This window comes from Protobothrops mucrosquamatus, unplaced genomic scaffold, assembly GCF_001527695.2.
Source record: "Protobothrops mucrosquamatus isolate PMUCROS unplaced genomic scaffold, P.Mucros_1.0 scaffold1746, whole genome shotgun sequence".
Classification (NCBI taxonomy): domain Eukaryota; kingdom Metazoa; phylum Chordata; class Lepidosauria; order Squamata; family Viperidae; genus Protobothrops; species Protobothrops mucrosquamatus.
The window spans coordinates 290,741-307,916 of NW_015387888.1; the positions used below are offsets into that span (position 1 = coordinate 290,741).

The 17,176-nt window shown below is 41.4% G+C and overlaps 1 protein-coding gene across 1 annotated transcript in view; it reads left to right on the forward strand.

Moving 5' to 3' along the window:
- The window catches only part of ASAH2 (N-acylsphingosine amidohydrolase 2), a 53,170-nt gene extending 36,217 nt beyond the window's left edge, over positions 1-16,953 (forward strand). The window contains exons 13-20 of the mRNA XM_015823024.1: positions 3,101-3,195; positions 3,785-3,824; positions 6,382-6,477; positions 6,614-6,709; positions 7,735-7,881; positions 14,747-14,806; positions 15,022-15,110; positions 16,779-16,953. Coding sequence (XP_015678510.1) covers positions 3,101-3,195; positions 3,785-3,824; positions 6,382-6,477; positions 6,614-6,709; positions 7,735-7,881; positions 14,747-14,806; positions 15,022-15,110; positions 16,779-16,953 — 798 coding nt within the window. The remainder of the gene's footprint in view (positions 1-3,100; positions 3,196-3,784; positions 3,825-6,381; positions 6,478-6,613; positions 6,710-7,734; positions 7,882-14,746; positions 14,807-15,021; positions 15,111-16,778) is intronic.
- Positions 16,954-17,176: the final 223 nt, after the last annotated feature.

Below are 17,176 nucleotides of genomic sequence, written 5' to 3' on the forward strand. Positions count from 1 at the left end.
GAGGGGCACCCCCCCTCTTGGCCCAGCCAGGTCTCCGTAATACCCGCCAGGTCCACCTCCCCCTCCGATACCAAATCATAAATGAGGGGGCCTTTATTAACCGTGGACCTGGCATTACACAGCATCAGCCGAAAGCCCAGGCCCTGAGATCCTAAACCCCCTAGGTTGCAAGAAGAGCCATGGGGGCTGGAGCGCGCCACAGCTCGTAAACAGCGGGTGCGCCCTCCCCTAGTGTGATATGGCCCTCTGCTCCCGCCATATCTACCCCTCCCATACACAGTCTTAATAGAATTGCCCTCTATTAGGCAGACCCTCCCCCCCTCCCCAATTCCAGGATCTACGCCCACCTCGGCGAGGTGGACGTAGCTGGGCAATGAATATAATCACAGATTATATTCATTGCCCAGCAGCAGCAAGAAGTGCAGCCCTTGCTCAGATATATTGTTCAGGGAAAGATCATAAAAGGTTCACAATATTTCCTACTGTTTAATAGGTTTGATGATACACTTCATGTCACAAAGGCAATAACATTTGCCTTTTCTGAGGGGAGGATTTTGGGCATCAGGGGACTTGGAATGGGAAGGGAGTCAGAGAACCTAAGGCATGTCCCATGGCTCATTAAACAGGAATAGCTGTAAGCTAGATGGCTGGGATAGGAGGTAGCATGATCTGAAGGCTGGATAGTAGGAAAAGATTGATGTAGTGATGGCCAGAGAGAAATATTATGGGAGGCACATAGCAAACCATTGCAGGAGATTAGAAATCTGATGCCAATCCCCTTTTTGTCCTTCAGGCTCATCTTCAAGTCTTGGTGGAAAATTGTTGGACATCTTATCCTTAGGCTATTTTTAAATGTATTTATTTGATTTTACTGTTGAAGACCAATGTTGGGGGGAGGGATGGGGAGAAAAGGAATGGAACACAAATCCATGGTAGATAAAACAGATATACAGAAAAAAGTACAGTACTGTATCAAAACGTATTCGGAGTTGCCAAAATTGCTGAACTTTAATCACAATTTTTGAGAGCTTGATGTGAAACAACTCACACAAATTTAGCAACTCATTTAGAAATACTGTCTCTACTGGTCTATGTGTTAGGAAGAAGAAAAATCATCAGTTGGTTCCAGATGGATTATCAGCAATACATTGATGATAATATCTAGCTGTATATCTCCACTCCAGACTATAGCAATAGCAACAGCACTTAGACTTATATACCATTCCATAGTGCTTTACAGCAGTGGGTCCCCAACCTTTTTGGCACCAGCTACCAGTTTCGTGGAAGACATTTTTTCCATGGACCGGGGTTTCACACGCTACCTACTGTAGATCCTGCCTATGTGCAGATGAAGCTTCTTTCACTTGTGTGGCTGGGTTCCTAGCAGGCCGTGGTCCGGTATCGGTCCATGGTCCGGGGAGTTTACTGCATTCTCTGAGTGGTTTAAAAATGTCAACAAATTACCCCCAGCAACCTGAGTCCTCATTTTACTCACTTTGGAAGGGTGGAAAGCTAAGTCGACCTTGAGCGCTGAGCCTTGTCAAGATTGAACTCCAGGCTGCGGGCAGGGCTCCCTATGCCAGAGAAGTGGTGAAACTACTTTTAGTTCATAGATTTTTAGATAGTTCTATATTTAACCTTGAATGGAGGCATTGCCATAAATGGATACACAATTATTTGAACCTCTTTCTAGACTTTAGCTCTTTTTTGAGTAGCAAGTGGCAGTTATGGCCAGGAGAGTCTCTGCTTGTTTTGTTGATTCACTAGTGCAACCTTTTCTAGACCATTGCAATATATACCTCATCCTTTATTCTCTTGGTTAAAATATGACATTTCCAGGTGACGTCTGCAATTTGCTTTTACCTGAAGATTATCCTTGGAAAAATTCAGAAGCTGCAGCTGGTGCTGAATGCAACTGCCTGCTTAGTAACCAATGAAAGCCAATATAATAGAGTGATTCATATGTTGCAATGGATGCACTTACCGGGTGGTGCGTGTGTATGGCTGTTGAGTTGGTCGACGTAATGCTGCTTAATTAGTGTTTATTTGTTCTGACATTTTACAGGTATTTATTATTTTATGGATGTGAGTTATCCAGTACCTGTAATGTAGGTGATTATACAAATATGTGTAAGCAAGCAAGCAAGCAAGCAAACAAACAAACAAACAAACAAACAAACAAAAAAGGAAAGAGGCAATGCCATCTCCTTTGAAGCATTTGGTTCCTTATAGTCTTCTGTTATCACCTTCCTGTACAGAATTCACTTCTGAGGAGGATGCAGAAGAGAGCAAAGCCAAGCATAAAAAATATTATGCTTCACAACATGCGAGTTTTGCATTCTACTTCGTAACCAGTGCAAAATGTTGGAATGTTATATTAAAGCCAAAAGCAGGGTTGTTCAGAATTCATTCATTCATTCATTCATTCACTCTGTTTGTTTGTTTGTTTGTTTGTTTGTTTGTTTAACAAATTTATATAGCCACCCATAGGTGACTCTGGGTAGCTTACAATATTTAAAAAAATAAAAAATCCAACACATAATAAAACTGTTAAAAACCCTACCCCCACCCTCAATGGCAGCAACAATGCTATCAGATTAGCCACTTGATTGGCTCCAGAATAAGCAGAATATTGGCAAAATACTCATCTCTTCCTGTTGCTATTGTCTAATTTTTTTGGCACAAGGCTGTCATCATTATCATCATTTGGGAAATGGAAGGCACAACAACAACAACAGCAGCAGCAACAACAACAAAGTAGAAACTTCATGACATCAGTGAAATAGTGGAGATATTTTAGTTTATTGTTTGACGTTTCAGGAATTTGGGACTCTAGGTTTATTTGGGATTCTAGGTGTGCTGAATCTAACAAAGGATTTGTGTATCATACCATATTTCCAAAGGTTTCTGCTGGAAAACAATAAGGAATCAATTCTAGGGGTTGGTCTGAGAGTTCCATGTGCTCACTTTGCCCACCCACTTCTAATCTTTCACAAGGCCCTTGAATGATAAAGGAGAGTAAATGTGGTTTTATTGTTGATGACATTATGTAATATAAAGGCTGATCTAAGATTTCCCCTTTCTTCTTGAATTGCTTAAGCTTACCAAGCCTTACCTGTGGCAGTCCAATATAATTGATATCCAGATGTTTACCATTGGATCTGCAGCCATCGTGGCTCTTCCAGGAGAGTTTACGTATGAATTTATATTCTGTCTTTATAAGATCATTCCTAGGCATACTTGGTATTTTATGGTTAGCTTAGAAAAAGAAAGCAGCTTTATTTAGGAAAAGCTAGTTCTGGAGTGGGAAATATAGAAACACAGTCAAGACCAGTCAGAATTGGTGTGATAGATGGAAATTCAGGAAACTGAAACCCCCATATATTCTACCTATGTACTATAAAATTAACAAAGAATAAAGTCAGTTATTGACATTACAATATTCTTGAGCTAATTTAAGGTGATTAAGATGCAATCCACCATTTTTTGGGGGTGAAAGTCCCATTAAATTAACTGAGTCTTGAGTAGCATGTTTAAGCCCTAATTTTTTTTAAAAAATGTGACAAGTTAATAATGACTCAACTATTTGGTTAGTTTCCATAGATTTCCATTGCATCAGAGCAGATAGGAAACTGTTTTGGTATTCTCTTGCTCAGAAATATCAGTGATTATAAGTTTTTCGTAAAGAGAATAATTTAACAACCTTCTTTGAGAATCAACAGCCCTTTAGAAGGGTATGGAAACTGATCCTCCTTTTGTGTGTGTGTGTGTATGTGTCTTCCAGGACAATGGCTGGCCGAAGAGTCCGTGAAGCTGTGAAAAAAGTAAGTTGGCAGTTTTAGAATAAGAAAGGAATTAGAGATTGGTGGTAGAACAATTTACTTGCAATTTTTAAAGGACTCATTCAACTTGATAAAAGAGGCTTTGTCTTTGGAAGAAGTTGAGAAATTCTTAGCAGTGGACTATGACATTCCTGCATATACAGGTAATCCTTGACCATTCATTTAGTAACCATTCAAAGTTACAATGGCGTTGAAAAAAATGACTTACAACTGGTTTGCATACTTGCAACTGTCACAGCATCCCCATGGTCATGTGATCACATTTTGGATGCTTGATAACTGGCATGCATTTATGACAGCTGCAGTGTCCTGGGATCACATAATCACCATTTGGGACTTTCTCAGCTGGCTTCTGACAAGCAAAGTCAATGGAGGAAGCTAGATTTGCTTAACATCTGTGATTCATTGAACAACTATGGTTGTTCCCATAATAACCCAGCAAAAAATGTCATAAAATTGGACATGACTCAGGCAACAATCATTTCACTTAGCAATGGAATTTCCAGCCCCAATTGTGGTTGTTGTAAGTTGAGACCTACCTGTATTAATGAGTTAAGGACTACAATGTTGTGAACATATATGAATGTCTTGTCCTTCATTACATAGTTAACTTACTAACAAACTGCAGCTCTGTGATTTTTTTAAATAGCAGGATTACCATCACTGCAAAAACAAACAAGCAAAAAACCCAACAATTGTTGGAGAAGAAAATCTCCCATGGAAAAAAATGTTCATGTGTTTATTGAGGAATTTCAAAAGGCGGCTGTGTGTATTTTAATTTTTGTATCACAGTGGCAATTTGTTTTTAATTTGTCTTATGACTGGCCAGACAAATTGAATAAATAAATATATTTATTCTCAACTTCTAGAATAGATGGATTTTTAGATTAATTTCTCCTTTTTTATGGCCCCTCAATTTCTCCTTGACTTCATAATTGTCTAATACCCAAGACTTAATTAAACTGAGGCAATACTTTTTTGTGATTAAAAAATGGTTCATTTGATAAGAAAGCAAATAATTTCTTTTAAGTTTATTTTGGGAATAAATTAATATTGACCACATTTATTTGCTGTTATAATAATAATAAACTCTTGGAAACACTAGGAATAAACTCTTGGTTCTTATCTCCTGTTTTACCTAGTTCTTTCAGGTAATTCTCCCGCTTCCTTTCCCACTCAGGTGCTTACTTCACATCACATTGCAAGCAATCTCCCACTCAGATCACAAACATCACAAATCCACGACCTGTGTATGAAATTACAGCACTGTAGCCTTTTATTTTCAGAGCTCTGCTTATTAGGGATTAGAATCTAAAGACTGATGAAGGGATTGAATTGCAAGATGTTTTCGTTAGACAGTAACTGGTTGCAGGATTTGCTTGTTTTACACTGTGCTTGGCGAAGTTCTTGTAGTGCATGATGCAATGAATTTTGTTCTTTAATTCACATGGGTTTTTTCACAATTTGATGCTGATTCAGCTGAGAGGGAGTAACTTGCCTAAAGTTATCTAACTGGCTTCCATGCTTAAGAGAATCCTAGAACCCGGACTCTCCTCTTCTTTTTCTAGAAACTTAAAATATTATATCTTATTAGCTCTCTAGAATATCTTCTTAGAATTTTGAATTTCTTCTAATTCAGGGATGTATTATGTTATGCTCAAGAAAATCAAATGGAGAGGAGAACATATATGGTGTTGATACCCTTAAGCCTTTTGCTTCTGGCTGCCTTCTCAGCAAATTTTGGGTGCTGCACATAAAAATATTTCAAACCTAGAATTGTCCCACCCCACTCGACTGCACTGTTCTTTAATCAGTGCTCAGAAGCCCTCACAACCTTTTGTGCAATTGTGATAGCCTTAAGTCCCTAGTGTTTACAAGTAGACCTACAGTATATAGCATACTTATATGATCAATATGACTAAATACATAGGGTGGACTAGAGGAGAGAGGAAATAACTGTCTTCTTCTTGAGAAGACTTGTTTGGTCAGTTCAATAAATCAGTTTTATAATTGGACCTTGACTATATTTATATTTGATCCCTTTGGGTAACAGGAGATTTTAGAGTAATTTAAATATGGCAAATATGTGGCCTCTTTGCTGTTTAAGTATGGGGCAAAGCTTAGGATATCTGATTCTTTTCAATACGAGTTCCTTACATATTGGTATCTTTGCTTAGTATCTACAAGTTTTCATTTAAACAGAAAGGAAAATATTTCTTTCTTCCAGGCTCTAATACATGACTGTTTTATTTGCCAGCAGCTTTCCTATTAAATTTTAACATGTTTCTGTTTGCTATTGTGATCAATGACCATAATAAAAATAGTCTGTTCTAATTATTTTAGGGCTGCATCTTTGACATTTATCATATTTTCCTTTTTTTCTAAATTGCTAGCCATGGTAATAAAACTTGAACACGTGATTAAATGCTCTATGCTTTCAATTTAGAATTTCTTTTCTTTTCTTTTCTTTTCTTTCTTTCTTTCTTTCTTTCTTTCTTTCTTTCTTTCTTTCTTTCTTTCTTTCTCTTCTGTTTCATAGGAATTTGAAATTCAAGGAAAAGCAGGAATGGATATTATAATTTCAGGATTGTGCAGCATTTACACCCACTATATATCTACTTATGAAGAATATCAGGTAATTAACTGATAATATTCTTAGGACAAAAATAGTAGCATTAATGATTTATGGCTACAGTTTGTAGAAAATTTAGTTTTTTGTTAGGACTATGAAGCAGTCATGAATTCATAGATCTTCATGTTTCACTTTGTAGGTTCAACGATATGAAGGAGGGTCCACCATTTTTGGACCACACACGCTTTCTGCTTATATACAGTTATTTGAAGGTCTGGCCAGAGCGCTTGCTACGGTAATAACAAATTGCAACTATGCAGTGTTAATGAACTAAGATCTCTGATTCTTAGTTATAAGTGGAAATAGGGTGCAATCTGAAGAGGTGTACATATGATAGAAGGTTTCAAAAGGGCTGCATTCTAATGTGGAGATGTTCCATCAATATAAATGCCAAACAAGCTATTTTGTTCTTCATCTCAGCACCTCCTATTGCCCATAAGTGTGCTGTTAATCAATGCTGACTATTACCTACCATCCTTGTAAAAATTGTTCAAGAGAATTATTATTTTTATCAAGTATATTCCAAGAGTAAGCAAGCAACAAAGTGTAAATGCTATTGCTTCTATAGTTTACTATGGAAGTTTAAAACTAGACCTGTATATGGGACAACTCGCCACGACCAATTCACCACGGGACAACTCACTGCAGGACAATTCAACAATTCAATTTAATTTTTTAAATAATTAAAACATTATTTTAATTTTTATCACTCACATTTCATTTTGTCCCTCCTTTCAGTGGTGGGATTCAGCCAGTTTGCACCACTTTGGCAGAACCGGTAGCTAATTTTTTGTTGCCCAGGCCCAGAATGTACTTCCGGAAGCGGCATCCACATAGAGAACCGGTTGTTCACATATTTGAATCCCACCACTGCCTCCTTTGGCATCCTTCCTTTAATGATTGTATTCTATTATTCCTAGTATATTATTAGTGTAACTCTTGTCCCACCACAAGTTGTCCCGTGGTGAATTGGCCATGGTAAGCTGACTGTGGTGAATTGGTTGTTGTGAGTTGACCGTGGTGAGTTGGCTGCTGTAGACCCATTTCAAGGAGCCTATAAATGAAAACAAGGGGAAACGAAAAGAAAAGAAAAATAGAACTGAAGATTTGGAAGAGGATACAGAAATACTGAGCAGGATCTCTCAACTCCATGCAGCAGAATATTTTTTATTATGTAATTCCTCTCCTTTTTTCCTTTGCTTTATTTCCTGGTTAAGATTAAAGCACCTTTCATTCCAAACTGAATTACATTTGTTTCAGAATACCACTCAAGATTTACCAAATATTCCAGAGCCACCCATCTTAAACATAACAAACCTGAATTTTTTGCCACCTATTATTGATGCAAAACCACTTGGTCAGACTTATGGTGATGTTCTACAAGATGTTCAACCAACATACAAAATGGTATGTGTACTTCTTCCTCTCCACCCCCAACCATTTTATTTGGCTGTACTTTTAAACCTTGTTTAATCATATAATTTTGATTGGCAATATACTAAGCTCATTACATACAGTAACAGTAGCGCAATGTTCCAAGAATTCCCAATGGTGCAGCAATGAAGACATTAGATTAGGATCAGGATTAGGAAACCTCAAATATGGAAGCTCACAGAGTGCCTTTAGATCAGATCTCTCTCTCAACCTAGTCTGTTTAATTTATTATGCAATTTATACCAATTTTTTCTGATAAAAAATATTCGAGGCACAATGACAAAATAAAGTGCAAAATACAAACACAACAGTAAAATGAAAATAAGGATCGTGCATTTTCTGCTCTAGCACCCACCCAAAAAGAAGGTGCCAATTCTTCTGGTCTTTTGTAAGGCCTTAGAGGCCAGGTTCTGGACCTGGGGCTCCAGAGGGGGCCATCTCCTGCCTGTATTAGTAATTGTTGATTCTGATATCTTCCTCGACTGCTTTGCATTTTAGTTTCTTTACTATAGTTTTGCATTTAATATTGTTTGCCACCCAGAGTCATTTGTTGAGATGGTCAACTATACAAACTGATAAAATATATGAGGACCCCAATTGCCAATTAAAAGCTTAGGGGGAAAAAACACTTTCTAAACACATCCCAAGAAGAAGGATCAAATACACTGGAAATCTGCATCTTTCAAACACATCAGATGGACCAAAAAGATTCCATAGCTGATGGTATCAAATGCTACTGATTTATTTATTTATCAAATTTATTTGCCATCTATCTTGCAATATTCAGGACAATTGGTAGGACTGAACTCCTTCTCCATTTGGTGTAATTTCTAGTATAGGTCATTCATAGAGGTGACCAATACAGTCTCAGTACCATATTCTAGACGAGGGTCTAATTGAAATGGGTTCATTAAATCAGCTTCATCCAAATGCATCTGGAATGTGAGGACATAACTTCCTCAATCACCTTACCTGGACAGCAATATTTGAGAGTAATTTATAATTATAGAATTAGGGAGGGATCTTCCAGTACAAGTCTTGTATCTTTCTCCTTTTCTGGGGTAGATACCTGTCCCTCACTCAATATGCTGGTGATCCCTAATTGTACATCTCAAGCCAGGCTGCATAGGTGAAGCTATCAGTGTATTAACCTAGACTCTGGAGGCTATTTAGCTTGTTGCGGAGAAACACTCAATTCTAATGATGGAGTGTTGCATTTCTCCATTTAAGACTAGTGAATAATTTGGGGTTCCTTCTGAACTCACAGCTGCTGCTCCGGGGGTACTCCTGGACAGCCTCTAGCCACTGAGTCAATACACAGACAACTTCGTTTGTGCTCCATTTGTATCCTTTCTGTTATATCCTGGGCCTGTGATTGACAGAGCAGGTGCAGGAAGCTGCAGAGAGACCCGGGCAGACCACATGGCTGCCCGGGCCAGACAGGCTGTCTCCAGCCTATTGCGCATGCGCAAAGCGGGAAAATATGTTGCATTTATTGGCTGACGCTGTTTCCTGCAAAAGGGTATAAAAGGGATCCGCGCCTTTTGTGTTGGTTCTGTTGAAGCTTGAATAAAGAAGCAACTGTTGTTACACCTGCCTCATCTCAATGCCTTACCAACGCACAGAACAGAACATTGGCGACGAAGGTGGGATCGTGCTGCAAGGAAACAACAACAAAAGAATACTAGGCTGACTCACCACAGGAGGCCGAAGTGCTTGGAAGTTTGGCATTCCGACTTGTGCGACTCTACCTGCCAGTACGAAAACGCTGGCGGGGAGATCGGCAAGATTCGCCCTGGAACCCCTTCGCAAGCCTGAGCAGCACGAGGCATTGATGAGGCCGCCAAGGAGGAATGATGGCTAAGATAGGGCATTTATCCGAATTTGATACAGCGCACCCTGAACGTTGGAATTCATACATTGCCAGAGTAGAAAACTACTTTCGGGTAAACCAAGTTTGGGAGGACGGGCTCAAAGCCGCAATGTTACTTTCTGTCTGTGGGCAAAAGACATTTGATATTGCTGAAAATCTGGTTGTCCCAGCACCTCTGGAATCCATCGCTTATACTGAGCTTAAGAAAATGTTAAAGGAACATTTTGAACCGAAGCTATCGGTGATTGCATGGCATCATGCATTTGAGCAGTGGGACCAACGTCCAGGAGAGTCTGCTGCGGACTTTATTGCCGCTCTGCAGCAAGCTGCAAGGCCCGGTGAGTTCAAAGACTTAGAAGAACGGCTGCATTATTGGCTAGTTTGTGGCTTGAGGAGCCGAGAGCTGCAGCAAAAGATCTTTGCAAGGGAAGACGTTTCCTTCCAGGATACGCTAAGGGAGATCATGGCCGACGAAGCAGCAGGAGGAGCTGTTAAGGCCTTGCGGCTTTCCAAGAACCCTACAAGTTCAGGCTCAATCCATCAAGAGGTTACTCGAGCGGTATCCGAACTGGATTCCGAAAATGAGGTCGACCATCTGCAGCAGCCAGCAGAGAGAAGGCCCCAAGAGCGAGCTGACAAGGGGTCTAACAAGGCAGTTCTATACCCTCGGTGTTTTGGATGTGGAGGACGCCACAAGCGCTCCGACTGCCGTTATCGCTCTGCTACTTGCCGGGCATGTAGCCAGCAAGGCCACATAGCCGCTGTCTGTTTGGGTCGCAAGAAAGACCGTCCATTGGAAGAATTGCCTCAGAAAGGTATCAGGGTCCCCAACCAGAATAGGGTGGGTTTCTGCATGTCCCGCAGGAGCATTTTGAGAACAGGCCCACCGGCCATTGAAGAAAAAGCTGCATATCGATGTCAAATTGCAGGAGGTCCCCTTAACAATGGAGCTGGACACGGGTTCAGCTCTGTCAATCATTTCCCAGAACACTCTCAAGCAGATCTGCTGTAGAAGCGGCCAGAGAGTTAAACTCAGGCCGTCGAATCTTATCTTAACAGACTTCCAGAATTCCTGAGTCAGTGTGAAAGGGGAGGCCATGCTCAGAGTGCCGCATAGGCAATTCAAAGGGTTTCTGGACATTGTTGTGGTTGAGGGTGACTGCACTAGTCTAATCGGACTCGATTGGTTCGAGGCACTTGGGATTCAAGTGACTGGGCTACACAGCTTGCAAACAGCAGGCCTTGTGGAAGTTTGCAAGGAGTTTGCTGATGTGTTCAGCCCAGAGCTAGGGTCGTACAAGGGGCCTCCCATTGCTTTGTGGTTAGATCCCTCCATTGCACCGATTAGGATTAAGCCTCATTGGGTGCCTTTTGCGCTTAAGAAAAAGATTAATGAAGGAGCTGGATAAACTGCTACAGCAAGGTATTTTGGAACCTGTGGATAGCAGTCCATGGGAAACACCCATAGTCACTCCACTCAAGGCCAACAGGGAAGTCCGCATTTGTGCTGACTATAAATGCACGCTAAACAAAACATTACAGTAGCACTCTTATCCGGTGCCTGTGGTGAGCCACATTTTGGCCTCACTTAAAGGAGGCCGAGTTTTCGCCAAACTCGATTTGGCTCAGGCCTATCAACAGCTACTGGTTGATGATGCAACGGCAGAGGCCCAGACGATCGTAATGCACCGGGGAGCTTTCAAAGTCAGAAGACTGCAGTTCAGGGTTAACGTAGCCCCTGGCATTTTCCAAAGTGTGATGGAGCAAACGCTCCGTAACATTCAGGGAGTTTGCCAATATTTCGATGATGTCCTCATCGCAGGGGAATCACTCTAAAACCTGGCTGAAAGGCTTTGGTCCGTTTTGCTGCGTTTCCGTGAAGTGGGGCTGAAGCTTAAGCAGGAAAAATGCAAAATTGGAGTAACTTCCACTGAATTCCTGTGGTTTCGCATAGATGCTGAAGGCATCCATCCTGCTGAATCTAAGCTCAAAATGATTCAGCAGGCCCCAAGTCCCAAGTCGAAGAGCGAGCTTCAAACCTTCCTTGGGCTTCTAAATTTTTACCATTCCTTCCTCCCTCACAAGGCTGCAGTGGCAGAGCTGTTAGACCGGCTCTTGGACAAACAGGCTCTATGGAAGTGAACACAAGTCCATGAAAGGAGTTTTGCTGAGGTCAAGGCATTGTTGTCTTTAAATGCTGTTCTCGCTCATTTCAATGAGCAGCTGCCGGTGTGTATAGCCTGCTATGCATCCCCTTATGGGATCAGGGCTGTCTTAAGTCACCTCAAGGCTGATGGAACACAAGTTCCTGTAGCCTACTATTCAAGGACTCTGTCTTCTGCTGAGTGTAATTACACACAGATAGACAGAGAAGGCTTGGCCATAGTGGCTGGCATAAAAAAGTTCCATGACTTTTTGTATGGTCGCCATTTCACGGTCTTTACAGACCACAAGCCACTGCTGGGGTTGTTCACAATGAACAAGCAAACCACACACATAATTTCTCCTAGAATGTTGAGGTGGTCAATTTTCCTTTCTGTGTATGACTACTCCCTGGTTCACAAATCAGGCAAAGAAATGGGCCATGCAGATGGCCTTAGTAGGTTGCCTCTACAGCTTGTAGAATCAGATCCTGCTCCAACTAACCACATCCTGGCTATCCAGGATTTGCCTGAGTCTCCCCTCAATGCAGGGGATGTGGCTGCAGAAACAGCCACTGATCACACACTAACACGCGTGTTGAACTGGGTGCTGTCAGGATGGCCTGACATGTGTCCTGGCACCACTTTCCAGAGTTTCTGGAAAAGGAAGCATGAGCTATCCACCTTTAAAGGCTGTGTTTTGTGGGGTAGCAGGGTAGTGATCCCAACCTCATTGAGGACTAGAGTCCTGCAGTCTCTGCATGAAGGACATCTGGGAATAGTCCGGATGAAGGCACTTGTGTGCAGCTATCTCTGGTGGCCTGGGCTTGATAAGGAGATTGAGACCCAGGTCCAGGGGTGCCACGTTTGCCAACAGTCCAGGCCTGAAATGCCATAGGCTCCTATACACAGGTGGGAGGACACACATGCTCCTTGGTCGAGGGTTCATATCGACTACGCTGGCCCCTTTCAGGAGCAATTCTTCCTCATTGTTGTGGACAGTCACTCTAAATGGCAAGAGGTCATTCCAGTGTCCACCACGACTACTGCCAGGACCATCCAGGTGCTGAGAGGGATCTTCACCTCTCATGGGCTGCCAGATGTCCATGTCTCCGACAACGGGCCTCAATTTACCTCTTCGGAGTTCCAGGCCTTCCTGTAAACCAACATGATTCGTTATGCTACTTCGGCACCCTTTCATCCGGCTTCCAACGGCCAAGCTGAGTGCATGGTGCGCAGGACCAAAGACGCCTTGAAGAGGCTCACTCGCGGGAGCTGGCACCACAGGTTAGCTGGTTTTCTCCTTTGCCACCACACCACACCTTGCACAGCTACAGGCAAAAGCCCAACTGAACTCCGCTGGGGTCGCCGTCTCATTACCAAACTGGACAGGTTGCACCCAAACCGGGTGGCTTCACAGGTGTCACAGCGCAGGCACCGAGGAGATTACAGGTAGGCGATCCTTATCAAGCAAGGAACTATGGACCTGGACATCTCTGGGTGACAGGAGTGGTCTGCAAGGTCACTGGGCCACTGTCATACGAAGTGGCCTTGGAAGATGGTCGCATGCTGCGTCAGCACATTGACCAGCTGCGATGGAGGCTACCTAGTCACCCTTCCGCTCCTGACTCTGCTCTTGGGGGGGGGAGAGGACCACGATCACGATTGTGGATCTCAGTCTCTCTGCGAAAACAGGAGGTTGTACTCTCCGACTAGGGGTTTTGCCAACAAGGCAGCTCCTGACTCTGGGGTCCATGGGACACTGCACGCAACCGGCTTTTCATGCCACTCCTACTGCTGGCCTTGTGCCTACGGGACAATGCTCCCAACAGGGGTCTCTCACTGACCTGGGGAATTCCACCCCACAAGAAACTCTTGTCTGGGCTTCCGGAAAGAGCCAGCCGAAGTCAAATGGACAAAGGGTTGGGCTTACTGGACCAGGCCAGTCAGCAAGATGCGGGTTCACCTGTATCAATTGGGCCTCAAAGTCCCAGTCTGCTGAGCCTGGCAGGCGAGCTTGCAGACTGGGCACTTGCAGCAGCTCCGAGACACTCGGAGCGGGTCAGAGGCTCTCCAAAGTTCTTACAAGATTATGTAAGGTTCCTATCAGTAAGCTGGCAGACCTAAGGGTTCCCTAGAAATAAGAACATGCTAAAAAGGGTAACCTTGTAGTAGTTAAAAATAGTAGTGTATGTATTTTTAACTAAGAGGGGAGGGGTGTTATGTCCTGGGCCTGTGATTGACAGAGCAGGTGCAGGAAGCTGCAGAGAGACCCGGGCAGACCACGTGGCTGCCCGGGCCAGACAGGCTGTCTCCAGCCTATTGCGCACGCACAAAGTGGGAAAATACATTGCATTTATTGGCTGACGCTGTTCCCTGCAAAAGGGTATAAAAGGGATCCACGCCATTTTGTGTTGGTTCTGTTGAAGCTTGAATAAAGAAGCAACTGTTGTTACACCTGCCTCGTCTCAATGCCTTACCAATGCACAGAACAGAACACTTTCATTGACATTTCAGGAAAGGGGGATTATCTTCCATGTTGAATGCTGTTGTAAATGCCTGCAGTCATACTAGAAGGTTTCAAGCACTATTTCCACTCTTTAAAGAAATGCTTAGTAGGATATGTACCTGCCCAGATATATACACATCTCCTTATCCATTTGTATTTTAAGAGTTGAATGGCCACCAGAAAAGCTGCTCATTTTGAGCACAGGAAAAACTCTGAAGTTCAACAGACTTGTGCCATAGCAGAATTGATTAATTTGTACCATGTATGTGATTTACAGTTCGTTTTCTCAAAACTCATTCCATCTCTTTCACCCAGGGGCAGATTGCTGAAGTGCATTTTGTAGGAGCAAATCCAAGGAGTTCTACAGAGTATATGGTGAGATATGAAACAAATGGAAAGATTACTCAGAAAAATTGAGCGAGTCCTTAGATTTCCTGCATTTGACCAAATAATTCTGAAATGCAATTTCTATTTATTTCTCCCTTCCCCCCCTAGATAATCTAAGGAGGCCCTCTAATCTTATTATAGTTGCTGAGGAGCTATTTTATGTTTGGATATTTCATATCTCTATCACTGATTATTTCTTCCAGTCCAATTTTACTTTCCTTACGGTGGAGAAATATGATACCATTTCTAAAGGCTGGCAAGTGCTGCATGATGATGCCTCATGGGACACTCGGTAAGCAATCCTAACAAGACTTTATATATTTCAGCAGATATTCAAATTGTGCTACATTTTTCAAAAACAGATGCACAGGATCATCTGATGTCACTTAGGTCTTTTTCAAATATCGAAACGGTACAGGGAGGTCAAAATCAGGACCAGGACCTGCATGGAAAGAGGTGTAAAGGTTAATTTTATTGTGTGGCACCTCTGGGAGGTTCTTTTTTCTGGTGAAATAATACTTGAAAGTAGACAATTATGAGAGGATAGAGCTTGGGAGGAATGATTTCAACACTTTTCTAAGCACAAGTTGAATCAGTACAAGCATAGGATCTGGCAAAAGACATGGCATGCATCCATCCACAGGCTCTATGGACATGCGCTAGTGTTAATTGTAGTGGAGAGGAGAAACAAAATGTACACAGATAAACCTTACATAGATAAAAAATATAATGTACTGTAATAAGGAGGCTATTTCAGTTCATCTGTGAGCTTTGAAGTTGAGAGGTTGAGTTGTGTAAATATAATAATCCAACCATTTAGTCATTGATATATGATGTAATCATTCATTACATTTATATGATGTAATCATGCATATTAGGTCATTAAAGGCTTTGGCCATAAATGAAAGATAATTTCCAAGGTTGTTGTTTTTCCAAAGTTTTTTTTAACACTCTTTCCCTGAAAAGATTGGCTTTGAAAGTAAAAGGCAGGTAAAAAAAAAAGAATTAAAAATAAATAAAAGTACAAGGCAGGTAGTGTTCCTCCTTTCCCCACAATGAATGAATTCCTATAACCATAGGCTATAATGTAAGGCATGAATGTGTAGAAGACTACTTCCAGTTAAGATCATTTATTGTTCATGTCTATACACAAAAATTTAGTCAACTAATGGTCAGCATTAAATTGGCGGTAGGTAAGAGTTAATGGAATTCAAGAGGATTTGGACTTAGACCATTTGTGGAAACTCTAAGCCAAGGTTCTTCAAACTTGGCCCTTTTATGACTTGTGGACTTCAACTTCCAGAATTCCTCAGCCAGGCAAGTTTGAAGACCCCTGATCTAGGCTGATTCCACTCTTGACTCCACCTCTTGTCTTTGCCTGTCCTTCTCCTAATATAATCCAGTATGTTTTTACCTTTAATGCTACATTAACATGTGGTTTCTCTGACTTTGTTCTTGACTTTCATCATCACCATATCACTGTGTTCTAATACAGAAGGTGTTGGATTAGTACTTGGCAAAACCATAGACAAGTTCACCTCACTATAGAAATTTTATGAGAAACCTCCTTTTCTGTCCCACAGAATTTGGTAGCATCTTCTTCTTTCATTCTATGGAGATCTGAATTTGGAAAGGGAAGAATTTCTAGAAATTGTCTGTATTCAGTTCAGTATTCCACTAATGAAAGTGGAGGTGTTTTCTAGTCCACAGAATGTATTGTGTCTTCAAGGCATTGAATTTTGAGAGACATTTTGCTAGGTTTTTTATTGAGTTTATTTTGTTAAATAAGTGGCACTGCAGTGTGGATATAAATGCAGCATTTTTTTTTCAGAAATTGAGAAATCAGACTATATGACTAAACCCTTCATATTGAAATCTGAGATTTATCTGCATTTAACTGAGTCAAGCCTGCATTATCTTCAAACAATCACTTTCATTCATGATACTTTTTTCTCATCAGGTTGATCTGGAAGAAAGGCAAGGTGAGCCAAAGTACATCTATAATAGAATGGCACATCCCAAGGACCACTGAATTAGGAAAATACAGAATACAATATTTTGGGCACAGTAAAAAATTATTTGGTTCAGTCCAGGCATTTAATGGATCATCTTCAACATTTGAAGTTTCTAATTGATAATTTTCTATTGAAAAGCATCAAGTTGTCACTTTCAGCCTGAAAAAAAGGATAATCTAAAAACCCCTTTATTGTCCATTAAGACTTTGCAAGTTGCTATAGCAGAGACGGAAAATATACTATCTGTTTGGCTGTGTGCAGCCTGCAGTTCCCAGTACTATCAAACTTTGGAAACTCATTTTGTTTGCATACTACTAAAAAATTGTTTTGTCAATTTTGCAAC